The following is a 25,131-nucleotide window of genomic DNA, read 5'->3' as shown; positions in this document are numbered from 1 at the left end:
ACGGGCGGAGCTCCCTCCTGTGCCGGGCGGTGCAGGCCATGAGTACCTTATGATGAATCAGGGGGAGCCGCAGCCACTGTAGCCTATGTGGTCGTGGCTACAATGTTCCGTCCGGGTACTTGTGGCGGTTACGTCGAGAGGCGCGGGCGCCTTTCTGCGCGCTAGAGCGGCGGTGCATTTATGGCGAGATCAGTGGGGGGCCCACGAAATCCGCGCCCCTCGTCCGCCGATCTTCGCCCGAGGTAGATACTTTTCTTGTGGGCCCGGACGAGTCCGACCCCCTACGCCCGGGGTCGGGAGAGGCGGAGTTCTGCCATCGAGGGGTCGGGAGTGTCCTACCCCAGGGTCCCGGGTCGGGCGAGACGGAGCGGGGTGTTCCCTGCTCATGCTGGGCTGGCGGCAATCGTCATTACCGCAGGTGGGCCTGGGCCTTCATGATTGTCATTTTAAGGGTCATTAGGAGGTCGTTAATATTTCCCCCCAACAGGACTTCTGCACGAGTCGAGCCCATTTTTGATAACACGTCAGCGGCTACGTTGTTGTCGTGGGCGACATGATGAAATTCCAATGCTGAAAACTTGTTTTCTAGTTTTCGAACTTCTTTGCAGTAGGAGTCAATGTTTTCCTTGTTTCAATCCCATTCATCATTGACTTGGTTGATAACGACTAGCGAGTCACCATATACTAGTAGTCTTTTGATTCCGAGGGAGATTGCGAGATGAAGACCGTGTAGCAGTGCTTCGTACTCGGCTTCATTGTTTGAGACTTCCCAAAAGATTTGAAGTACGTATTTGAGTTGGTCTTCTTTTGGACAAATTAAGAGTACTCTTGCGCCGGCTCCTTTGATCTTGAGGGAACCGTCAAAGTACATTACCCAGTGCTCTGGCCTCTCGACCGGTGTTGGTACTTGGTTTTCTGTCCATTCAGCCATGAAGTCGACCAAAGCTTGAGATTTGATGGAGCTCCGAACTCTACTGCCCATTTGGAAATTCTGCCCGTGGCATCCCTATTGTGGAGGATTTCGCCGAGCGGGAAGTCGGTGATGACTGAAATGCTATGTTCTTGAAAATAATATCGCAGCATCCATGAGGTGAGCAGAATTGCGTAGAGCAGCTTTTGTATTGGCGGGTACCGATTTTTAGAGTCTGAGAGTACTTCGCTGATGAAGTAAACGGGTCTCTGGACTTTATAAACGTGGCTTGGTTCAAACCGTTCGACTACTACTGCATGACGTGAGTAGTAGCTGCTATGTATTGGAGCAAGTCTTCATTTAGGGATGGAGCGGTGAGGATTGGTGGTTTTGATAGAAAGTTTTGAGTTGTGTCAATGCTTCATCTGCCTCTTCTATCCATTTAAACTTGTCCTGTCGTTTGAGAAGCTTGAAGAAGGGTAGTCCTCGATCTCCGAGTCTCGAGATGAATCAATTAAGAGCTACCATGCAGCCCGTAAGTTTCTGCACATCCTTGATGCTAGCTAGTACTTGCATATTTGTGATGGCAGATATTTTCTCTGGGTTGGCTTCAATGCCGCGATGGCTAATGATGAACCCGAGTAGTTTGCTGGAAGGTACACCAAAAACGCATTTGGTAGGGTTAAGTTTCTAGCGGAAAGCTCGTAGGCTTGAGAAGGTTTAATCCAAATCGATGATGAGGTCCTCCTGGTTTCTTGTTTTGATGACTACATCATCCACGTAAGCTTCTATGTTGCGGTGCAATTGTTTCTCAAAGCACATCTGTATAGCGCACTAGTATGTTGCGCCCGTGTTTTTTAATCCAAATGATATTGTTTTGTAGCAAAAACCCCCAAATGGAGTGATGAAGGCTGTTTTAGGTTGACCTTCTTCTTTAAGGCTTATCTGATGGTAACCTGAGTAATAGTCGAGAAAGCATAGTAAATCGCACTCGGTGGTAGAGTCGACTACCTGGTCGATCCTGGGTAGTCCAAAAGGATCCTTTGGACAGTGTTTGTTGAGATCCGTGTAATCGACGCACATTCTCCATTCATTGTTTTTCTTGCAAACGAGTATAGGGTTGGCTAACCAATCAGGGTGAAAGACTTCTCTAATGAACCTTGCTGCGAGTAGCTTGGCTAACTCTTTTTTGATTGCTTCTCGTCTATCTTGGGCGAACCTCCGGAGGCGCTGTCGTTTTGGGGTAGCTCTAGGATCAACATTTAGGGAATGCTCAATCAGTTCCATGGGCACACCAGGCATGTCGGCTAGCTTCCAGGCGAAGATATCATGGTTAGCCCGAAGAAAACTGATGAGCACAGTTTCCTATTTAGGATCTAGTCCTGTCCCAATCAGAGCTGTCTTAGAAGGATCGTTAGTTTGGAGATCAACCGTTTTGAAGTCTGTCTCATTTGTTGGCTTTACTTTTGCTGGCTCCGACTTGTTTTCTAGGATTTCAAGTTCTGTTGGATGAACTTTCTTTGAAGCTAAAAAAACTTGTTGCATGGGGCTGGGTCCTTGAGAGGTTGCTGCAATTTCCACGGCTTCGGTGTTGCATTCATAAGATCGCCTTAGGTCTCCTCGTAGTGTTAATTCTCCCTTGGGTCCTGGCATCTTGAGTACCAAGTAGATGTAGTGTGGTATGGCCATGAATTTAGCCAGAGCTGGTCTCCCGAGTATGGCGTGGTAAGAGGTCTCAAAGTCGGCGACTTCAAATCTGATGTACTCGGTTCGGTAATGTTCCTTGGTGCCGAAAGTTACTGGTAGGACGACTTGTCCTAGTGGTATGGCTATGTTTCCTGGTACAATCCCGTAAAAGGGGGAGTCTGTTGGAGTGAGCATGTCTGTGATGTCAAGACACATCTTTCTTAGTGTTTTGGCAAAAATGACGTTGAGTCCGCTTCCGCCATCGATGAGTACTTTTGTTAGTCTTGATCTTGCAACAACAGGGTTGAGTACCAGGGGAAATCGGCCTAGTTTTGAGAAGTTTGTCCATTGGTCCCTTCTGCTGAAGGTTATGGGTACCTCAGACCATTTTAGCGGTGTTGAATCTGTTGGTTCGATGGCCATAACCTCTCTGAGTACCAACTTGTTGGATCGCTTGGATGCGGTACCCGGGATTCCCCCAAAAATGACGTTGACTGTTTTGGAGGCGGTCTGGAAGTCTCCTTCTCCTTCATCCTTATGGACTTTGGTTTTATCATTATCCTTTTTCTGGTTGTACTCTTCGGGAGGCGGTGGTGCGGGTAAATCTTGCATTACTCGGCGCATGTTGTAGCAGTCTATTGCTGAGTGTTTGCTATTTGGGTGCCATGGGCATTGTTTTTTAAGTAGTTTGGTGAAGCTTGGTCCGTCGTCATGTTTGCGGGATCCTTCTTTCCTGAGATGGTCATGGAAGCAACGGTGTTGTCGGGTTTGCGTTTGCGATTTTGGTTACTCGATAAGTTATTTTGAGTATTGTTGTTTCGGTTCCTATCCTGCTCGTCATTGATATTGTCGCGCCCATGGTTGCGATGAGAGCCGAATCGTTCACGCTCTTTATCTTCTTCATCTACCCATTGTTGCACCATGATTTTAAGGTCTTTGACGGTGACTGGTCGTCGTCTGCCAAAGTCTTGGTATGTTCTACGATCATAGAGGCCATTTTGGAAGCACTCGATGATGTCTGTTTCTAAAATGTCGACTATAGTGGCCTTCTTTTTGAAGAATCGCCGTAGGTGGTCGCGTAGTGTTTCACCTTCCTTTTGTTTCACTTGACTTAGGTCGATCTTGTTGCCTGGTCTAGTCATGGAGCCCGCGTAGTTGTTGGTGAAAGCCTTTGTCAAATCGTCTTGTGGAGCGTTAGCCGATGACTCATCCTCTGAAACATTGTCAAGTTGCGCTATCCGTCGAGGGGTTCTCTGTTGACTAGTACCCAAATTGTTATTTTGAGTGATGACAAAGACTTCTCTGTCTGGGTAATAGCTTCCAGAGCTTGACGTTATGATTTCTGTAGAGCTCTCCTCGCGGCTTGAAGTGAGCGAGATGCCTTCTTGGTACAGAAGGTTGTCTATGTGAGTGACAAGGCGTGACTCGTAGTCGTGGGTAAGGAGAGATGGCCTTATCTCTGGCCAGTGAACGAACCTGCCTTGGAGCGTTGAAGTGACTACCAAACCTTGGGTTGGCCCTGATAATGGAATTTCTTGAACGTAGTTCGAGTCGGAGTCGTCGTCCTTGTCTTCCCCGTGTTCGAGTTGAGTTCGAAGACTTTGGTAGACTTCGGTTGTATTGCGGAATCCGTATGGGAATCCTTTTGGAGTCGAAATCAACTTGTGAAATGACTGGGGCTCCGGCTTGTGTCGACTAATCCGATCTGAAGTCGAGTCCAAAGCGTAGTCAAACTCGGTGTTGCTGACTTTGAAAATTTGGCTTTTCTTGACGAAATCTCCCGTTTCTGTCTGCGGGAAGCTTTCGTCGAGAGGTTTTTCTCCTGGATGCTGATGATTTGATGCTGAAACGATCCAGCACCGTCGGCGATGCAGAGCCAAGATCCAAAAACAAAGGTTGCGCCTACCTCGATCGCGTAACACCCTAGGTCATGTGTGTTGATTGTATTGAACTCGGGTGAGTTGAGAGAGTTGTCTTTGAGGGGATCCCTGCCCGCCCTTATATAATCGAGGGAGCAGGGTTACAAGCTAGAATCCTAGTCGGGTACGGTTACAGAGTTCTACTCGGTGTAGACAGAGTAGTTTCCATATGTATACCTAACTAGCCTTCAGGAGTTCAAGTGGGATACGCTTCTTTGCTGCGTAGCCCCCGAGTCTTGATTATGTCCGAGTACGCCTCTTAGTGGGCCGCACAGGACCTACTCGTGGGCCTAGGATGCATGCCCGACAAGCTGCGGCCGGGCGGCCGACACTTTTTTTTTTGACCTTTTTAGTCCCGGTCTACCAACCGGGACTAAAGAGGGTCTTTAGTCTCGGGTGAATGACCCGGGACTAAAGAGGGGAAACTTTTTGTCCCGAATAGTTAGTCCCGGTTGGTTTTTCGGGATCTATGTCCCTTACCAACCGGGACTAAAGGTGAGTTTTCTACTAGTGCCTCGTACACGTTGCTAGGGGCACAAAAATTCTATATTCATCCTATTGAAAGATCTATATTGACAGTTTACTTCAGGTTTGTCATGGTTCGTGTTGATCCGAACTATAATACGATTTAATTGGTTTAGGTGCTAGAACAAAATTCGCTATTAATTATTAATTGCAATGTGATGTTGTCATGCTCACAATTCTCTTGGAAGTAACTTATCTAACTTTTATGCCAAGCACCAACTTAGACCTACTTTCATGCTGCATGCGATCAGAAGACACTCCAATCATCGTAAATCTATCCCTATCTATTGTCAATAGGACTTGTGAATAATAAGCATCGAGTATATTAATCTTGCCATAATAACTTCGAGAAAGACATTGAACAATTAGCATAACACGAAACATTAAGCATTATCACACGCATATGGTCCAAAGTTCCACTACCACTATTTTAAAGGCCATCATCATCATTCTTTCTCTATGTAGCATGGCTATGTGTCCCCACCAAAACCATGTTACAGGCCCCCTCCATAATTTACACAATTGCCATTTGAAAAACCATTACCGTCATTCTTTCTCCCAGGGGCACGACTATGGCTGGTCAACATCTCCACACCTTGATTTTTAGGTGTGATTTGTCATGTATATATCTAGGGGCCATGTCAGTGATCATGTCATGGCGTGTGGTAAGAGGATCCCTTCCGAGAACAATAGCCGTGTCTCTTCTCAAACACATATATCACAGACAATTACGTTGAGGTAGCTACAATCCAAGATGAAAATGACAATCCAATGAGAATTGGATGTTCATAATGGCACAATGTACATTACAACAATTATACCCGATTTCTGGTTCCTTGGATGAAAGGTTTTCAACTTAGTCCCCTATATAATGGCAATCACGTCAAAGACATTATTAATGAATTTACGCATCATACAGTCATGGGAGTATATGGTAATATTGTCTGTTTCTAGTTTCTAAATTTATCTGAATTTTTGCTCGTGGTCTCAATAATACTTATTTAACACTCAAGTGGCCTCGTTGTCACTGGCTCGCACTGCACTAAAAATATCAGCCTTTTGGGCTTTTTTTTTTTTTACCTTTCTTGCATCTTGATCCTTTGCAACAATGTTTCTACTTTCTATCTCACATATTCCTGCTCCTATTCCTCCAACAAAAGGAAATTGCCCCTGTGAGTTAGAATGAAATTTATTTAGATCAAACATACATCTATTTTGGTTATCTGAGCATTCAAGAATCAGGTTTTACGGTATCAATACATAAATAAAGCACATGTGTGTAATAAAGAATCAGTTATGTAAGTAAAACCATAGTAAAGCTAAAGAATTATAAAAATATGAAATAGGATCGATCTACTCTTTGTTTGACTCACTGCATTCCTTAGATCGTGTAGCCACTTATCATTCATTCTTAATAAGATCATAATAAACATATATGTTTCGAGGTCGAACCAGAACATAGCTATTACCTTTGTTTAAAAAAAGGGTAATTATGTCCACTGTGCTACATGAAAAGTAAACCCTGGACCATCATCCAACTTTCTTTTCAGGTGGCAGCCACAATTCCAATAGTATACTTTGATTTTTCAACTCATGTAAGAGCAGATAAGCCTCAACCTTTAATTCAAGTGCCTAATCAAATTTGCAACCATTTATGTAACCAATCTTATATACCACATTGTTTATTCTAAAAGCCTAAAGGGGGCAATATAATATAATATCATCTGTCGATTGCTTCAACGGGGGTCTGGAAAGCCAAACATGTGAAGATATGGGCAATGTTCTTTTCATGCATGAGAGAAGTAGAGATTTTATTTGTACAGTAAAATCCTAAAGGGAACGGTATTATAGGGAACCAAGTTTCATTTCCAGAATCCAATGGAAAGTATTATCTCCATTTTCTCAGGTTGTTGGTTTGCTTCATAAAAAGGGAAGATAAAAATTTGAGGAAACTGCATTAACTTATTACTTTTAGAAAACAAGACAACAGAATATTGTATAAAAGTCCAACCATTTGGTGATCCCATGCTAGGTGCTCAAGAAAATTTTCATGGGGCAATACATAAATCTGTGGGACAAATACTTTATAACAGAATATAGTCAACTTATACCGCAGAAGTGAGTCTATTTGAATCAGAAACTAAAAGCCTTCACATTAAGCATTATTGGAGCAAACAAAAAGAAACGGTCCACGTAACAAAGGGGCAATATCTAACAAATGATCATTTTCGGAATAAAAGGGGAACAATATCTAATACAAAATAAGAAAATGAAGAGAAACCTGCACCTACCATGTGGACGTAAACTATGGCAACACACCATGCAAATAAAACATATGTTTGCTGATTTTTAACTGACTTATCTGTCTAAAAATGGGCAAAAAGACAGACATGATTATGTCAAAATGTAAGCCCCATGTGAGAACATACCAAGATTTCATACTGGTCCAACAACCAAGCATTTCTTCAAAATTTTATCCAATTATCCATTATATCCTTGTCACTTGTTGTCAGTGCATGTATTCAGCAGTAATGCCACTATCTAGCAACCATGCGAGAACTGATAACCATGCTTCCATTGCATCCTTCCCTTCGACTGTATTTTCCCTTCCCAAATGACTGTTGGTCAGATAAAGGGATCAACAAAGGATGGGGGCAACGACTCCATCAGTGCAAAGATGCATTTTATTGATATGATGGGCCATCTACTAAATGGAGGTATTCAAAGTGAAATGCAACTTGCATGTCAACATACAATAGTTGGAAATTGAATAAGCACATCCCATTCCAGTTTCGATATGAACCCGCTAGGGTTTGTTCCCGATCTTTTGGTCAGTGGGGGAATAACTTGATTTTGGATGGATCCGACGTTGTGCTGCCCGACTACAACGACTAACAAGGGATGCTACACCTTAGCGATAGTTACACCGGGTCAAATTTGTTGCTGTTCTTGCTGTGCCAAGAACAACCTTGAACCTGCAAGCAAATCGAAGAACAAGTGGATAAGCAAACAGCGCATAGACCTTGCCCAAGAGATGAATATGATACACTCAAATTTGGGGTTCTGAATCAAGCAAATCGAGTGGTTTTCTAATCGACACACGCACTTACAAGGAAGTAGCAGTAGCTAAACTTTCATCTAAACAAAACTCAATCTGTTTGTGACAGCTCTAATCCTTATTAATATCTAGGAGGACGACCAGGCGTCCTGGTGTCGTGCTCCAACCCTAGGACACGTGGACCCGACTTGATCCAAGGCCCATCAGGCCAAAATAGGGTGATGCATCACCATAGGCAGAAAACATCTCTAGAACAAATCGACAATTGCGGCCGCCTCAGAAAAGATATGGCCATGAGTCCAGATCCATATGGAAATAGACTTGATAAGAATTCCATAAAAAACTTGAACACCCCAATCTGAATCTATATGCGACCATAGTGATCATCACAAGTTGGTGCTGTCCTGTAGTCCGAATCCAACTCCGAAACGTGTTGGATTCAATCTCTTTCTTTCCTTGGGGCAAAAGTGACGTGGTGGCCTAGTGGGGGTTGCTGATAATTATTGGACTTGGTCCCCAATCAACTTCTTTGGTCCTCCATACCTTCCATGTGTGTTTAACACTCTTTTTTGTCCATGTATGCATTTCTAAAATGATAATGAACACACATCGTTGTGCGGGATCAATTCATCAAATGTACGAAATACAATCATGACAAAGAATTGTTTCACCTTTGAATTAAAAGTTGCTAATGTGATTGTATCCAAACAGGTGATATCCTCATCATTCTCTCTTTCTTGGCTGCATGTCATCCTCGAATTGCTCCAACGGCATTCAAAAGGTGCTTGCTTTGATGTTGGAACACGGAGCGATGACCATGTTGCATGGCCACAACCAGCAATGCTCCCCTTCTTTGGGCTGACCCTGTTGCATAAGACAAAAACCAGGAAAACTTTGCAAGACATTATTAGTATTACTGGAGCCCCCTATTTGATCATGGTATTGTAGCCCAAAAGGAGATTTCATATTATAGCAAATATAAACTTTATGCACCAAATATTCTCCATTGCTGTCATGTTTGCCAATTGCATGAAGCGAACAATGACTAAAACTTGGCAAACCAGAATCAAATTTAAGTTTCTATTTTAGACAATTTATATTACACAGAATATCAAATTCAATATAACCCAAAGTATATTACATAGAATATCAAATTCAATATAACCCAAAGTATTTAAAGAGGATAACAATTTCAGTTCATCTTGTGCACAAGTAATAGAAAAATCTTCTCTTCAGCACATTTGTGCGGTTCCAAACCAAAAGTATCACACTTATTCACTACTTGTGGCATAGGAGTAAAAGAATCATCAGTACACAAGTCCTCTTTATCACAAGGAACAACAAGTAATTCATCTTATGACAAAGGTAAATCAGCAGCGGGTTCCACTATTTGTTGCTCTTGATTAGCATGCAGAGTGGATAAATTTTGGAGATTATGGGCCACATCATTCTTGCAAGTATTCACAAATAATAGGATCTCCTTTTCAACATTGAGAGCAAGACAAAATAATTGACCAATATTGCTATAAGAATTGCTAATTAACAAGGTTCGAATTTCAGAATTGAGCCCTCTCATGAACCTACTCATAACATCTTCCATGCATTCATCTAATCCACCGTACATGATACAAATTTTAAAATTATGGAAGAATTGTTTCACAGTCTTACTACCATGTTTTAGTCTCTAGTTTGTTAAGCAAATGATCAACGTAATATGAGGGAATATATGCATCTTGAAAAGGCATTTTAAAATCTTTCCAAGTTGGTGGAACTTTATTGTGCCTACAAATATATTTCCATTTAGTCAAAGCATATTTTGTTAAAACACTTGCAACAACTTAAATCATTTGATGTTCAGACAAGTAATAATTATCAAATTTAGTATCTATCTTAAGCTCCCAATTAATGTATGCACGAGGGTTAAAATTTCCCTCAAAAGAAGGTAGAGTATTACTAACCTCAGTTAGAACATCATCATGTACCTCCAGTGGGTGTGCTCCCATATGTTGTCAAGGTCGTAAATATCCATGGTGCAGGCTCCCAGCTCCCATGTTTCTCGTCGGGCCTATCATTGTTAGTGAACAGTAGAAAAATTCACAAGAAGTTGCCTACCAACTGTAGAAAATAGGTAGTGGAAGATTGCTTTTCACTCAAACCTGTCCATTCAAGTTCATACATATTCTTACCACACTTGCAAAAGGTTTTGGCATCCAGCAAGAATAGCACAAATGGTAACAAAAGCTCAACCCTATGATGTAGTAGATAATCTGTGGAGCCATAGGTGGCTGCAAGTAAAATCAAGGAATAACTAGAACCACATTAATCAAAGCAAACTGAATAATCATTCAACTACGGTACTATGCTGGTCCTAGGCTAAACCCGTGATAGAGACGTGAGCCTAGGCACAAGGTAGTCACTGAAAAAGAATAGCTAGTACGCTACTAAGAAAACAACAGATTCAGCCCCTTCTTTCTTCTCTTTCTCTTCTTCTCTTCTTTTTCTTTCTTTTCTTCTTCTTCTTTTCTTCTATCTTTCCTTCTTTCTTCCCCTCTTTTTTTCTAGAGGACTAAACTCTTTTGCTCAGTATCAAGACAAATCAAAATAAAAGGCTTACTGCACACAGCCCATTTGAATTCAATTTAATAACTCTAGTTTCAAACAGCAGATCGCAAATCTCCAACGCAGGTGTAAAACTCTCAAAAGGAATTTGGGGGCATGGACAGATCTATTAGAAAGAGCACAAGATAAGCTTTCCAGATTGTATTTAAACTCCCTAATCAGACATCAGACGGATCCGTGGTGGCAAAAATGCAGCAGAGATGTATATGGTGGTGGTGGATCTCGTGGTGACCAAAACGTGATAGAATTCAAAACTCTAAAGGATTAGACACTAAGACCAGCAGTCCTACACGTTGATGCAACTGAAAACTCAACAAGCAAAGATTAAGAAGAACATCAAAGGCTCAAACTTGTTGTTGGAATTTCGGATCTAACCTATTTTTGGGGATTTTTGGACTGTAGGTAAAGTAAAATGGGTAAATTACTCACCAAAGAACCTCACTCTGATTACCACACGATATGATCCCGCTAGGGTTTGTTCTTGATCTTTTGGTGAGTGGGAGAATAACTCAATTTGGGGTGGATCCGACATTGTGCTGCCCAACTACAACGACCAACAGGGGATGTTGTGCCTTAACGACAGTTACACCGGCTCCAATTTGTTGCTATTCTTGCCGTGCTAAGAACAACCTTGAACCTGCAAGCAAATCGAAGAACAAGCAAAAACAAGTGGACAAGCAAACAGCGCACAGACGTCGCCCAAGAGATGAATCTGATACGCTCAAATTTCGAGTTCTGAATCAAGCAAATTGGGTGGTCTAATCGCCACACGCGCTTACAAGGAAGTAGCATTAGCTAAACTTTCATCTAAACAAAACTCAATCTATTTGTGGCAGCTTTAATCCTTATTAATAGCTAGGAGGATGATCAGGGGGGTCCTGGTGTTGTGCTTGAACTCTAGGATGCGTCCTTATTGGACCCAACTTGATGCAAGGTCCATCAGGCCTTAGGGTGACGCAGTACCGTAGGCAAAAAATGTCTCTAGAACAAATCAATGATTGCGGCTGTCTCAGAAAAGATAGGGATATGAGTCTAGATCCATATAAAAATATACTTGATAAGGATTCGATGAAGTACTTGAACGCCCCGATCCAAATCTATATGCGACCGTAGTGACCGTCACAAGTTGGTGCTATCCTGCAGTCTGAATCCAATTCCGAAACATGTTGGATTTGATCTCTTTTTTTTCTTGGGCCAAAAGTGACATGGTGGCCTAGTGGGGTCACCGAGAATTATTGGACTTGGTCCCCAATCAACTTCTTTGGTCTTCCATGCCTTCCATGTGTGTTTAACACTCTTTTTTTATCCATGTATGTATATCTGAAAATGACAATGAACACACATCATGGTGCAGCATCAATTCATCAAATGTATCAAATATAATCATGACAAAGAATTGCTTCACCTTTGAATCAAAAGTTGCTAATGTGGTTGTATTCGAGCAGGTGATGTCCTCATCAAGTTTAATTAACTAATTCGATACCATAGAACAGCTTTTGACAATCATGAGTGCTTTGTGCTTGATGTGTCATTGTACTATCTCCTTCCTAACTTCTTTGTTCTACTTCACTTCTAATGTCCTACGGTGCAAATAGTGAAAGCATCTCATCCATGTCGTTATTCCTAGTATTCCTAGACTCACGTTATTTTCATGTATCACAAAGGTTACAATGAATGACCAATCCAAATCCAATACTTTCCAACAAAGCCAGATCCATTTACCAATACACTGGTATATAGCTAGATTTTTCTGATCCTTACCATATAGTCTAATCACTTCACTACAAATACCAAATGAATTGAATGCCTCTACCTCCACCCTATCATCATAAGCATCAATGGCTTACTCTTGAGTTTTTCTTCTTAATTTTACCTTTTTATTAATATAAATTTTAATAACAACGCATGCAAAACTAATTTTTAAGAAGTAGCCATTTTGATCATGCCAATCGGTCTTCCAACTTCTCGAGTTAGGTTTTGGTTCTCAGACATGGTAGTGATTATTTTGGTTGGAAATGAGGGTCGGGCTAGAAGCAGTGGCTACCTACACATCGTCTGCGATATCACCTCTCAAGTAGAAGTAGTGCACGGCATGCGTGCATGTCATATTCTATTGAGGAAGCCTTTGCGCCCAATGAGATTGACCTTGGTGTTGGGCTAAATGTCCCTCCACATGAAGAAATAATAAACACAAGAGTCCAATATGGCTTGCAGCATATGAGTCGTTGATTGCCACCTTGATGGATGGTGGAGATGTGCTTGAGGCAAACCCTAGCCTCTTATGTACCTTGCTCAGGTGTGCGAGAGAGGTGCTGAAGAGTCAAGGGAGCGGCAGCCACATTCAGCCCATAGAACAACAATGGAGAGACAAGAGAGAAAAGAGGAGAAGAAGCTTGTTGTCTAGATGGTGTGTCATATGCAACCATCGTCAAGCTCGTGATTGGAGGTCCAAATGGAGTTGGATTGGTGCCTTTGGTCAGCTTGATCCACACTTATAGCTCTCTTATCTATATGGTTGGTTCGAGGATTTAGTTAGTGGAACATCAGATTTGAGGGGGGTTCGTCAGCTCTATTAGCAGCAGATTCAACAGTGCGCAGTTTTGGTAGAAGTATAATCTGAGGGGTCAAACGGGTTCTGATTTAGCTGAAATTTTGTTAGATCATGGAGGACTTGTTGAACTTCAGTTTTACCAATTTGAGGGCATTTGGATCTATGGTTTTCTTGGTGTGAGCACAACTCTGAAGGGGATAGAGTCTATTTTTAGCAAAGCTAGAAAGTGTTACCTCTTGTTGTAATCTTGCTTTGGTGTCGTTGCTATTGCTGTTGTATCAAGATTGCAATGCCTTGTTGGTGTTGGTGCTGCCTAGATGTACCTCTAGATGTTCTAAAGAAGACTCATTGTATCCATTATTGAAATACAATGGAAGAGATTGGGAGTGGGCTGGTTGCCCTGTAGTTTTTACTCCTCTTGTTTGGAGGAGGTTTTCCACGTAAATTGTTGTGTCACTTGTATATTGTGTGTTGATTATTCCGTTGCAAGCTGCGGGTTGAAACTGTTCTTAGGTTCATCACAAATATGAGGGAGTAATTATGCATTAATGTTGCTTGTTATTCCAAATACTTGGGTGCTAAATTTAGCCTAAGGTGAAGAAGTAGGGTTTGGAGGAGCTCAAACCGAAAACACCCTTCTTCAGTCCTCAAACATGAACAGAGCATAAAACTCCAACGAACACGGTAAAAATCAGAACTGATTTGCTAATATATCCATAACAGTAAAAAAATATAAAACACAGATAGAAAATAAAGAGGATCTACTGGTACTAGAAATCACCCCAGGTTTGCTAATATATTGCCTGGTGCATAGATTATGTGCAAATCATAACTGATTTTTTTTTCTGAAGGAAACTGTTATAGTGGATCAATTAATGACAGGTAAACGTGCAGAATTGGTCTGGAAAATATCAGAAACACAACGGTCGTATATGCTGTGCTTTAAAGTTCAGTACGGATACCAGGTAATAAGCACATTAATACGTGCACGTACACAGTTGTATGCAATGCACATTTCTGACATCACACATGACAAGGAGCCCCAATGCTAAATAAGAGAAAAAGATAAATTAGCGTAAAGCATATTATCAATTCACACATGTAGCCGCCGATGTAAAGTCAAGGAAGAGGAACGTACCGGATGGAGATATTCATATTAATCATCCGTGGACCGTGAGTAAAGGCCACAAGGCCACAAAGGTGACCAAAAAATATGGAAAACAATCAGCGCTTGAAGCAAAATCCAATTTCCATCTAGGAGACTAGGACCCACACTAAAATTAAACTTCGCACCCAATTGAACGAACGCTCTTGGCAATCGTTTTCATTGCGTCGTCATCTACTCCGTATTTCCCTAAAATATCTGACATTTTTAATAAATTCACTGAAAAGAAAATATAAATCCCACGATGTTAGATTTCCTTCATCGTGCGGCAGCCAAGCACCCACCGCCACGTGCCCCAACCCCACTCCGCCGCTCACCAGTCACCACACGCGCGGAGCACGGCAGCCGCTCGTGGTTTGACGCGAGCGCAACCCCGCACAGCGCCGCGCTGACTCCCCCCGGCGTTATCCAACTCCTACCCCTCCTCACCTGCCCACCACCTGCTCGCCCCATCCCCCCGGCATGGCCGCCCTCCGCCCACGCGCCGCCACCGCCGTAGCGTCCGCTGACCTCCGGCCGGCGGTCCGGCGAGGCGCATGTCGCGTGTCAGCGGCGGCGTTCCGCTACTACCCCTGCTGGCAACTGCAGGTTCTTGAACTCGCCTTTGTTCTTATTTCCCCTGTTCTTTTACAGCTTATGTAGGCGCTGAAATTGGAAGTGGTTTTAGTGAATTCGTGTATGGTCAGGAGGGGCTGTTGCTATCTTGGGGCTTAGGAACGCTGTTTTCGGATTGTTTGTGTGCTTGGTGCGTTTGGTAGTTGGTACGTATTAGGGGTTCTTGAGCCTGGAATTTTTTTCACAGTAGGGTTTAATTTAGCCAAGCAGGAGAGCATTACTTGATTTTTTTTTCTTGAGATAGAGATATATTGAATTTAGGTATCTTTAGATATTATCTTGCATATCGTAGTTACTCCACTCCATTTGGAAATGCAGCTGGTTGATAAACAATTTTTTTTGTTTTTTTAGATAGATTGGTTCGTAGACTTAACGGTTTACATGGGATTACCTGTTCAAATTATATGCTCTTCGGTTAGGCATTAAAATTAATGTTCTTCAAGTTGGATTCGATGATAACTTACTGGCCTTTAGTTGTGTCTAAGTCGTTTCCTCAAGACAATTGAATTGCTAAAAGTCTGGGACATCTGTATGCAATGACAGGATTACTTATGAGTTCGTGCACCAAGCTCCAGGCATCAAATGCTCAGACATCCAGTGCCTATTTACAACCTTTTCCCAAATAAGCCGATACTCTAGTATTGCCTAAATAAAAGTTTTTCTCTAAACTAAGCCATCTGAAACACCAAGAAACTCTTCACCTGATTTATGCAGTGAATATGAAATTCTTTCGACTGAAGCGTAATCAGGACTTTATTTGTGTGTGTGTGGTTAAATGATAGAATTGCTCTAAGAACAGATATAGCATGCATGTTTATGGGAAACTGTAATCCCCGGAACATTTCATTGTATCGTTGAGAATTGATTTGAAATACAAATTAGATCTTATCATAACGTGGACATACTAATACGTAAACTTTAAACTGTTTTATGTCTTCCACAGTAGTTTCGGTTGAGCCATTCTATTTGGAACCTGCAACTTTGACTGTTTAATGTGCATGGAGTAACATGAAATGCCTCAACAACTTTAAAATGCAGGGCAATATGTTGAATTGGAGATCCAAATTTGCATCTAAGAAGTTATTGAGTACAGTAGCTGGTGCAATGCCTGATGATTCGGAATTTGAAAGTGTGGATGCACCACTTGAGCCCGAAACATGGGAAGGGAGTTTCTTGTGTGGTCTGTTAAAGAACCTTCCACACATTTTTCTAGCTGCAGCAGCAAAGCAACTTCAAGAATTATCTAACCAAAGAGAAGACACCTTGAACCGCTGGGAACACAGTATTGGTTCTAAAGAGGACTGCCTTCACAGGTTGGTTCATACTTTCTGATTTAATTTAAACATAGGAAACATGTACCTGAGGAGCTATCTTTCTTTTTCGGTATCATTCTATGAATACTGCCGATGGTCATTTTGAGAATAAAGAATGATGTTCTTTTGTAGACTTGTAAACACTTCCATTTGAATGGGTACTTTATCTTTGTATTGCTTATTCACTTATCTAGAACAGTTGTTAGATAAACCCTCCATCTGTATGCTACTTGTCTTTTGACAAACAGTAAACATTATTAGCAACTACTCAGATAAATTAAGCAAATGCTTAAAATGGAGGTTGGGCAACACAAGGATATAGCATCTGGGTTCTGTATGTTGCAACTGAGACTCATATTTATATCAAGATCATGTTACTGGAAGTTCAGTGACGAGGAAACTGGATCAGGCTTAAACTTGTTGCCTAGTTGTCTTTTATGTGATTGAGTTATAGAATTTATGGCTATTTTGGCCTAACTCCCCCTCTCTTAATGCAATGATATGCAGCTCTCCTGCATATTCGAGAAAAGTTATAGAATTTTGGACTTATCAAGTATCTTGAATAACAGACAAAACGAAGAGTGTGGACTGTGGATATATGATTGGGGCATACCTGATGTTATGTGTATTATATGTTCAAGTGTATCATTGCAAAAATCCATGAAATCTAGCTTGAGATATTCATTGAGGATCATATCAAGCTGTCCCTAATCTGGCAAACGCTACAGATCGTGAAAACCGCATGCTAGTGTATTTAATAAATTGGTGGTTCTGATGCCTTTTTTTTCTTGTATTTTATTTTGGATAACTAACTGATTTGTTGGAACCCTGACAAATAGGAGGATTGCTGAACTGAAGGAGCAAGAGTGTCAAACAGCTATTGAGGACATTATGTACATGCTGATTGTTTATAAGTTTTTCAAGATTGAAGTTCCGATGGTACCAAACTTGTCGAAGCTCATCAGCAACCGAAGATTGCAGTTATGGCCACCGAGGGAGACAGATCTTGAGTCCATTCATGGACCTGAGGTACTAGAACTAATTAGGGAACACCTGACCAGCATCATCAGATGGGTGCATAGAAATGGTCCCAAGATCAATCGTTCAACACTTCGCATTAAAAGACTGCAATTTGGTCGGATATATTCGGCATCAATAATGTATGGATACTTCCTGAAATCTGTCAGCATCAGGCATCATTTGGAGCTGACTCTCACTCGCTCAGAAGAACTTCCTCCTCCAATTCAATTTCTGAATGCTCAATTTACAAATAAACAAGAGCAGGAAGAAGCTGTTGGAGGCTCTGGGGAGGTGTCATCTTCTTCGAAACCAAGTTCAGTTGTCAACCCGCATGACTTGAAGGGTTACATGATGGGATTTGACCCTAAGACCTTGCAGCTTTGTGCAAAGATACGCTCTTGTGAAGCTGCTAATCTCATCGAGAGGCACAGCTGGGCTCTTTTTGGAGAGAACATGGAAGTCACCCAAGAGAATGATGAAGCTGTTATACTCGACCCGTCTTCCCTAAAAAGATTACTGCTTGAAGCCATTGCATTTGGTTCCTTCCTTTGGGATGTCGAAGATTATGTGGATGAGATTTATAAGTTGTCAGATAACTGAAAAAAATGTTGCAGAAAGCTCCTGCAGCTTTGTAGATGTGAGTTGCAGAAGTTTTTCCTGGAACCTTGTACATATGGCTAGCTTTTTTGTACATGTATATATATCTTCATCTATCAACACTAGTACGAAGTTTTGATCTATAGTTATTCCCTCTATTTTTCCAGTTGCTTCACATGCATAAATCTCCATGGTGTTTAGATTTCAAAAGTATAAACCTGTTGACATTGAGGACACCTGACATGATTTCACAGGGCTAGGTAGTGAACATCCTGAACTGCTGCATGCCTAGCCATAACCAGGACTATCAGTCATCCAAAGTTTGCTGCAGGCCTGCAGCCAGGCAGGCAACTTGACATCTCGTGACCACATGAGCTGCCAATAAACTCATGATGGCCCCTGATCACAGGGGGCGAATTCATCAGTTGTCTATCGCAAAGTCAGATGAAGAACCTCTACTTGGATTAAATGTTCCAGCAAAAAAATACATAACCTGATGTTCTAGATGAAACTTTACAAGAATAATGTTACATGAATAATTGCACTAGAGAAATTATTGTCCCAAGCATTTCTTGATCTTTTGTCCCATGCATTTGTAAGTTCTTGATCTTTATCCCACTGTAAACATAGGAAACCTCATCCTCTTCCCTTTTGATACTTCCAGGAGGACACAGCGGCAGTTGCATACAACTGGCTATTCGGGACTGCATTTAAGGCCACCCTCCTCCATAACCTCCCTCAGTCCCTCCTCACAGGACAAGGGAGAGAGAAAGCCCAGCAGCCCTCCAAGAAAACAGCAAAGATCCAGGACAAGGGAGAGAGAGAGAGAGAGAGAGAGAGAGAGAGAGAAGATCTTCATGACACTCTGAACAAGAAAGAGAGAGAGAGATCTCAGTCAGTCTCTCCCACAATGCCGGCAACCACCAAGCTGATATCGCTCTCCAGGGCATGGGCGACCGCGTCGCTCCTGCTGATGCTGGTGCTCGCCCTCCATGGCAGGGGAGGCCACTGCGTCGGCCTGGGCATGGATGCGGCGGAGATGGAGATGGACTCGGAGGCGCACCGGCGGCTGCTGTGGGAGGCGACCGGCGGCCGGCGATACATTAGCTACGACGCGCTGAGGGGCGACGTGGTGCCGTGCTCCAGGACCGGTGTGCCGTACTACAACTGCAGGGTCTCCACCACCGCCAACCCCTACACCCGGGGCTGCGAGAGCATCACCAGGTGCAGGGACGCAGGCCCCTAGATGGACAAACTCTTGCTTGCAAGGCAGCAAGGGGAGGGAGGGCTCCGGCAACTGCGATGTGTTGCTAATTATGTGTAATCTTTTCTGTTTTCTCTCTGTTTTCTTTTTGTTGGTCCTTCCTCCTTTGCTGGAATATTAGCAAGTGTGGTATGGAAGGATTAATGGATGCGTTTCATGATTGAGGATGCCGTTAGATTCATCCTCACCTCAAATCTTTTGCTCTTACTGTGGAGGTGAAAGTGTGTGTTTATGTAACTGTGTAATATAATTCGATTGGGGCTACACGGAAGAGCCAGTGGCAATTTCATCAAGTACCACTGCATGATGATGATGAACAATGCTATAGATTGTAAACTAGAAAAAGGAAGACAAAGCTACTAATCTGTTTGAGAATATGCAGCTAATTTTCTCCCCTCGTTTTACCGCTCATGTCACAGTTTCGTAAAGAGATTATGAGAATATGCAACTCATGTCAGTGTTCTTTCTTTCATACAGATAAGAAGCTTAACTGTCTTCTAAAAAAGTTTCCAAAATTTCAGCGTTGATTAATTAAAAGCAAGACTTCACTTTCCCAATGTGCTGTGTTGAATGAACCACCTCAGGAAATTGTCAGCGCCTTGCTGGCATTCAGCATAGCTGGGACTGAAAATGCTACGCTGCATTTATCCAGCCATCCATTGCTTCTTCATTCAGAGCTCACATGGATGCACCGACAAGCTGCAGGTTTTCTTTTAATTCTTTTTTTTTCGAACTGCCAGAGATCACGCCCAATTGGGTCCAGGTCCCTGACAAGAAATTGACTGTATTGTCTGCAGCCTGTACCGCGAAATATAGGTCAGCTATAGGTACATATTCTCGTGCATGCCGACACTGGCCAGTTCTCGCCAAAGAAGAACCTTGTTTGCAAATAGCTGCTGCTTCAAATTCATGTTCGCACTGGCTCGCCGATCACCGCAAGTTTTAGCATGTGTCATAGAGAGTGTAGTGTTTCAGTCTAAAGGTTTGTTTTCTTTTTTGCTTATTTGTTCTGCACTCTGATCACAGACGCCCGCTCCACTGAGGCACTGAGCCTCTGGTTGTCATCCCTGGTCACGATTCCCTCATCCCCGGATCCGTGGACGGCTCCGGAGTCCAGAAATGCTTCAGCGAGCAGCCGAGCACCGACCCATCGCCGTTATGGGCTCCCGTCCGGTGGACGCCACCCTGCACCAACCGCGCGATAGAGATCGCGGTTCAATTAAGCTGCCGAGCACTAGGTACTAGCAGAGACGCCACCGGCGTATGGCACGCCGAACGTGCCATGCTCAAACTTACACACCCAGAGCCAGGTGCAATCATAGTAGCATCGAACGCAGCAACAAAAGCGCGTCAAATATTTTCCACATTGTTTTGTTATACCTCACTTCATTACCAGTGTTCTCTTTTACGTCATCTTTTGGGTTAAGCTCTGTGCAAGCCTCCAGGGCAAAGATTTCCAGAAACTTTTGTATGAAGCAATTCACCCATGAACTACCAAAAAGAATTTAGCAAGACGAGAGCAAGGGAAGGCAGAGACCACCAAATTATTATTGGCAAACACCTGACTCACATTCCCATGTGATTCCCAGCGAACCAACTCCTAGAAACAGAAAACCCGGAAAAACGAGGAAGGTGACCAAACCAGAGATGCAGGTGGCGCTTATGAGCCTATCCTGCTTAAGGGGTAGACAAAATCCATAAGGAATCGTCATCATCACGAGGCGTGGCAGCACGGTGCCATGGCACCCTGCGCCGTGGCGAAGAATGACATCAGTACAGGAGGGCCTTGCCTAGCCACACAGGAGGCATTACTCCTTGTACTTCATGCTCTCAAGCGTGAACCCAGGCATGTCGAAGGAGTCAGCAAACTTCTCCACCTCAGCCTTGAGGTTCTCGATGTCCTTGTTGTTCACCAGGCCCTTGTTGAAGTCCTTGAGGAGCTTGCCATGCTCCTTCTGGATGTTCAGGCAGATGGTCACCGCCCGGTGGAGGAACTCGCCAATCTGCTCAAAGTCTTTCTCCACCAGACCCCTCGAGGTCATTGCCGGGGCACCTGAAAACCATACCCACAGTACATGAGAAATATCGTTTAAGCATTCCAGTAAAGTTGTAGCATCATGTATGCATGAACCAATGTTCTACACGAAAGAATGGGGTGCGGTATATTTTATTGTCTGACATTCTTTCGCAGTAGAGTTCTTAGCTGTGTTAAGTGTTAACATCATTTTCAGGGTAAAGCTCTGTAGGACGATACAGGATTTTAAGTGCCAAGCACAAGTCTTGGATCACATATGTAAGCCCTGGAGGTTATGACACAAACAAAGCGATGTTTGTATCTCTAATGACCAACTCATTAACATTTGCTAGAGTACAGCACTTCTGTGTAGAAAAATGTGACAGCGAGTCAAGTGAAATGGAACCAAAACTATTAACATAGTTGAAATAATTAAAGAGATTGAATGGTTCATAGGTGAGTATAGTCACCCTTCACATGGAACAAGGACCAAGCAAAGGCACAAGTACCAAACACTCCATATGGATTTTGGACAACGGTTACCAGTGTACAATGGTCCAGTACAATACACTTGCAATGCAGAATTTAAGAAGGCATGTAAATCAGGCATCTGTCCAAAAATATAAGTATACCACTTTCCTAAATCATTTTGGAGCTGTTTGGTTTATGAACAAATTTACTATGGGGAATGGGGAGGACAAATCATTGGCAAGCCAGAATCAGGGCCATCAATCTGGTGGCCAAGATTTTGGCCTATTGGCCAAAAAAATGAACTAGGCAGCCAAATGAGACTGTTGCATACCCAAATTTTGGCACCCAACCAAAATGGTGGACAAAGTTAGTCAAAGTAGCCAAATTTTGGCTTGCCAACTATGGGCACACTAGGGTCAAACACACCTAAAAAAACTTTAATCATATTACCTTTTCATTAAGAAGAGGGGCTACCAAAATTTTATGAATAACAATGCTGTAATAATTTATTGAGGCTTGAGGGTTGCACCATAACAGAAGTACGAATAATTATAATGATACTGACCAATGCGGACACCACCCGGAGACAATGCACTGCTGTCACCAAAGACAGCATTCTTGTTCAATGTAATGTGGCAAAGGTCACAGAGCTTTTCAACCTTGTTTCCTGCAGACATAAGCCAACATTAGAACAAGTTATGACATCCTCTAGAAAACGAAGTGCAATTAGATTGCTAATTTGCATACCAGTTAAGCCAAGAGGGCGGAGATCCCAGAGAACAAGGTGGTTCTCAGTTCCATCCGTCACCATCTTGTAGCCCTTGCTCATGAGATAGTTTCCAATGGCAACAGCATTCGCTTTCACTTGCTTTGCATAGGCCTTGAAGCCTGGTGTCATAGTTTGCTGCAGAGCAACAGCAAGTGCAGCAATCTGGTGGTTGTGAGGACCACCTTGTAGAGATGGGAACACCGCAAAGTTGATCTTGTCTTCATAGTCATACACAGCACCCTCAGGCTGGCCCTTCTTGGGGGGCTTAGGGCCTTTCCTGTAGAAGATCATGCCAGCCCTTGGCCCACGGAGAGACTTGTGTGTGGTAGTGGTAACCACATCACAATACTCAAAAGGATTCGCAGCTTCCTGAAATGGAGGAAGGCAAATAATGAGATTTTATAGAAACAGATTATTCAACTAACTAAATATTCATAGTGAATAATCTCTTTGGACCTCTTCAAGAATTCAAAGAAAAATGATATCAAAGGACTAACAAATAATATCAACTTCAAGACATCAAAGAAGTATTATGGCCCACTGGCCCTCGAATAGTGCATTAGCTAGTCTATACAAAAAGAAAAGAGCCCTCTGGTACAACGAGTTAGAAATTTGTGTGCCTCATAATATAGCAGATTGTCTGTGAGATTCACTTTGCATTACCTATATATGCATGATTATTGCATAAAAAAAGTAGACCAAAAGGCATGAAAATACTTAAAACATATGCACATGTATGAGCACACATTTGATTAGCATGCCAGTAATGTGCACAAGGACGCCCTATGTGATTTGCACAAGCACAACTATGTAACAGTTCTCTAATAAATTATCACAATCTTTTGACTGACTCCAGCAATAGTTTCAATTGGTTCAGTTAGTATCTGAGCGCACTTCCACTAAGCAGGACCACATCCATTAAGAATACACCCAAACAAAATAGACGGAATATCAGATCTATCACCATCAAAGGAATACATTCATCAGACAAACTAAAGCAGGCAAAATTTCAATTTCGACGATTACAAGCCACATTTTTACTATTTATATGAAACAAGACAAGGCACAAAACGACAGACAGCATGCGTCCACATAAAAAATCCTAAAAATCAGTGGACGATTAGATCCCAAGTAGAATCCAAACTACCACATCTTTCAGATCCAACTAATTGCCATTTCAACGGGAATGCGAGATGAAATTTCATGAAAGCAACTAGCTAATCGAGAACAATTCATCACGATTATTATACCTGCGCGGCAACGAGCCCACTGATGTGCGCCATGTCGCAGAGCAGCAGCGCCCCGACCTTGTCAGCGACGGCTCTGAGCCTGGCGTAGTCCCAGTCCCTCGGGTACGCGCTGCCACCGCAGATGATGAGCTTGGGGCGGAAGTCGAGGGCCTTCTCCTCGAGCTTCTCGTAGTCGATGTAGCCGGTGGTGGCGCTCACCTTGTACGGCAGACTCTCGAAGTAGATCGAGGTGGCGGAGATCTTCTTCCCGCCGGAGGTGTAGTACCCGTGGGTGAGGTGTCCGCCGGAGGGGAGGTCGAGGCCCATGATCCGGTCGTGCGGGTTGAGCAGGGCAGTGTAGGCGGCGAAGTTGGCGGGGGAGCCCGAGTAGGGCTGCACGTTGACGCCCCAGGAGGCCGGGTCGAGGCGGAAGGCGGCGAGCGCGCGGGAGCGGCAGAGGTTCTCGATCTCGTCGATGACGTCGTTGCCGCCGTAGTAGCGGGCGCCGGGCATGCCCTCGGAGTACTTGTTGGTGAGCGCGGAGCCGAGCGCCTCCATGACGGCGAAGGAGGTGAAGTTCTCAGAGGCGATGAGCTCGATGCCGCGACGCTGGCGCCGCTTCTCGCGCTCGAGGAGGTCGTAGATCTCCGGGTCGGCGCCGGCGAGCGGGGTCAGACCCCATGTGGCGACGGGGTCCATGGCGGCGGCGGGGGAGGGAGAGACGGGTACGGTGGCGGCTGGGAGAGAACGAGGGCGGAGGCCGAGGAAGGTAGGACGGAGTGGGGAGCGGTGGAGGGAGGATGGGGTTCGGGGATATATAGCGGTGGTGGACGGGAGGAGGGCGCGTGTACACACATGCGGGAGGTTGGTGGTGGTGGGAGTGGGTGCGAGTGCGAGCGAGATGCTCGACGGAATGCCTGCGGTGGTGCTGGACCTGGTGGCGCGCGCGGTGGGGGTACTGGGGTTTGGTGTGGCTGCGAGACGTGGGTTGTTGGGTCGGGCTGGGTCGTGATGGACCGGGCTGGGGTGGGAGCGGAATCCTATCCATCTTCCGGAAGAAAAAAATGAAATTATTTTTTAATATTTGAGATTCGTGCATCCATCGTGGGTCGTTGGATTGGCTTCTTCTTCCCCACCTCACCCTCACCCTAACCCTAGCGCTCTGCGACTTAAGCGTGCCATGTGTGCCGCCACCGTCCTTGCTCACGTCGGTGAGAACTCGAGGGATTAGGATTTTGGGGCTGGGGTTGGGGTTCTCGTTGTTCACCGGCTTAGAAAGGTGCTTGGGGCGGTCGGCTGGCACCACGGTGGTGACGGGAGACATCCGGTAGGGTAGGATTGGCAGCGGAGGTGACGATTTGTCTCGGTTAGCGACAGGGAGAGTTAGAGCGATAAGATGGCTACCG

At 43.7% G+C, this 25,131-nt stretch overlaps 3 protein-coding genes across 4 annotated transcripts; 2 read left to right on the top strand and 1 right to left on the bottom strand.

The window, feature by feature from the left end:
- The first annotated feature begins 14,775 nt into the window (after window positions 1-14,775).
- LOC101761319 (UV-B-induced protein At3g17800, chloroplastic) lies at window positions 14,776-18,781 on the top strand. Of its 2 annotated transcripts, XM_012848581.3 has the most exons (4): window positions 14,776-15,021; window positions 16,087-16,361; window positions 17,201-18,018; window positions 18,643-18,781. In XM_012848581.3, the coding sequence occupies exons 1-3, from the start codon at window positions 14,896-14,898 to the stop codon at window positions 17,979-17,981; spliced, it is 1,182 nt and encodes a 393-aa protein (XP_012704035.1). In that variant the 5' UTR covers window positions 14,776-14,895; the 3' UTR covers window positions 17,982-18,018; window positions 18,643-18,781. The 2 variants fall into 2 exon arrangements, with proteins under 2 accessions (XP_012704035.1, XP_004979240.1); XM_004979183.2 differs by lacking the exon at window positions 18,643-18,781 and having other exon boundaries at window positions 17,201-18,144.
- A 107-nt stretch (window positions 18,782-18,888) lies between these two features.
- On the top strand, window positions 18,889-19,224 carry LOC101760914 (rapid alkalinization factor 23). The gene has a single exon (XM_012848185.1). It carries the CDS (start codon window positions 18,889-18,891, stop codon window positions 19,222-19,224), a length of 336 nt encoding a protein of 111 aa, XP_012703639.1.
- A 1,497-nt stretch (window positions 19,225-20,721) lies between these two features.
- LOC101760495 (serine hydroxymethyltransferase 4) lies at window positions 20,722-24,585 on the bottom strand. Its single transcript, XM_004979181.4, has 4 exons — window positions 23,747-24,585; window positions 22,475-22,865; window positions 22,293-22,394; window positions 20,722-21,295 (listed from the first exon to the last, which is right to left on the bottom strand). The coding sequence occupies exons 1-4, from the start codon at window positions 24,422-24,424 to the stop codon at window positions 21,051-21,053; spliced, it is 1,416 nt and encodes a 471-aa protein (XP_004979238.1). The 5' UTR covers window positions 24,425-24,585; the 3' UTR covers window positions 20,722-21,050.
- Window positions 24,586-25,131: the final 546 nt, after the last annotated feature.

The sequence above is a fragment of the Setaria italica genome, chromosome VIII, assembly GCF_000263155.2.
Source record: "Setaria italica strain Yugu1 chromosome VIII, Setaria_italica_v2.0, whole genome shotgun sequence".
Classification (NCBI taxonomy): Eukaryota; Viridiplantae; Streptophyta; class Magnoliopsida; order Poales; family Poaceae; genus Setaria; species Setaria italica.
The sequence above is the reverse complement of the archived record's forward strand: the minus strand, read 5'-3'. Positions and strand labels throughout refer to the sequence as shown.

What these genes read in the sequence shown, in the direction of transcription:
- LOC101761319 (XM_012848581.3), top strand. Translation starts at nt 14,896, where the DNA reads ATGGCCGCCCTCCGCCCACGCGCCGCCACCGCCGTAGCGTCCGCTGAC. An exon ending in ACCCCTGCTGGCAACTGCAG is followed by an intron (nt 15,022 to 16,086) that starts GTTCTTGAACTC and finishes TTTAAAATGCAG; the next exon opens with GGCAATATGTTGAATTGGAG. An exon ending in AAAGAGGACTGCCTTCACAG is followed by an intron (nt 16,362 to 17,200) that starts GTTGGTTCATAC and finishes CCTGACAAATAG; the next exon opens with GAGGATTGCTGAACTGAAGG.
- LOC101760914 (XM_012848185.1), top strand. Translation starts at nt 18,889, where the DNA reads ATGCCGGCAACCACCAAGCTGATATCGCTCTCCAGGGCATGGGCGACC.
- LOC101760495 (XM_004979181.4), bottom strand. Translation starts at nt 24,424, where the DNA reads ATGGACCCCGTCGCCACATGGGGTCTGACCCCGCTCGCCGGCGCCGAC. An exon ending in GTGGGCTCGTTGCCGCGCAG is followed by an intron (nt 22,866 to 23,746) that starts GTATAATAATCG and finishes CCTCCATTTCAG; the next exon opens with GAAGCTGCGAATCCTTTTGA. An exon ending in CCGCCCTCTTGGCTTAACTG is followed by an intron (nt 22,395 to 22,474) that starts GTATGCAAATTA and finishes TTATGTCTGCAG; the next exon opens with GAAACAAGGTTGAAAAGCTC.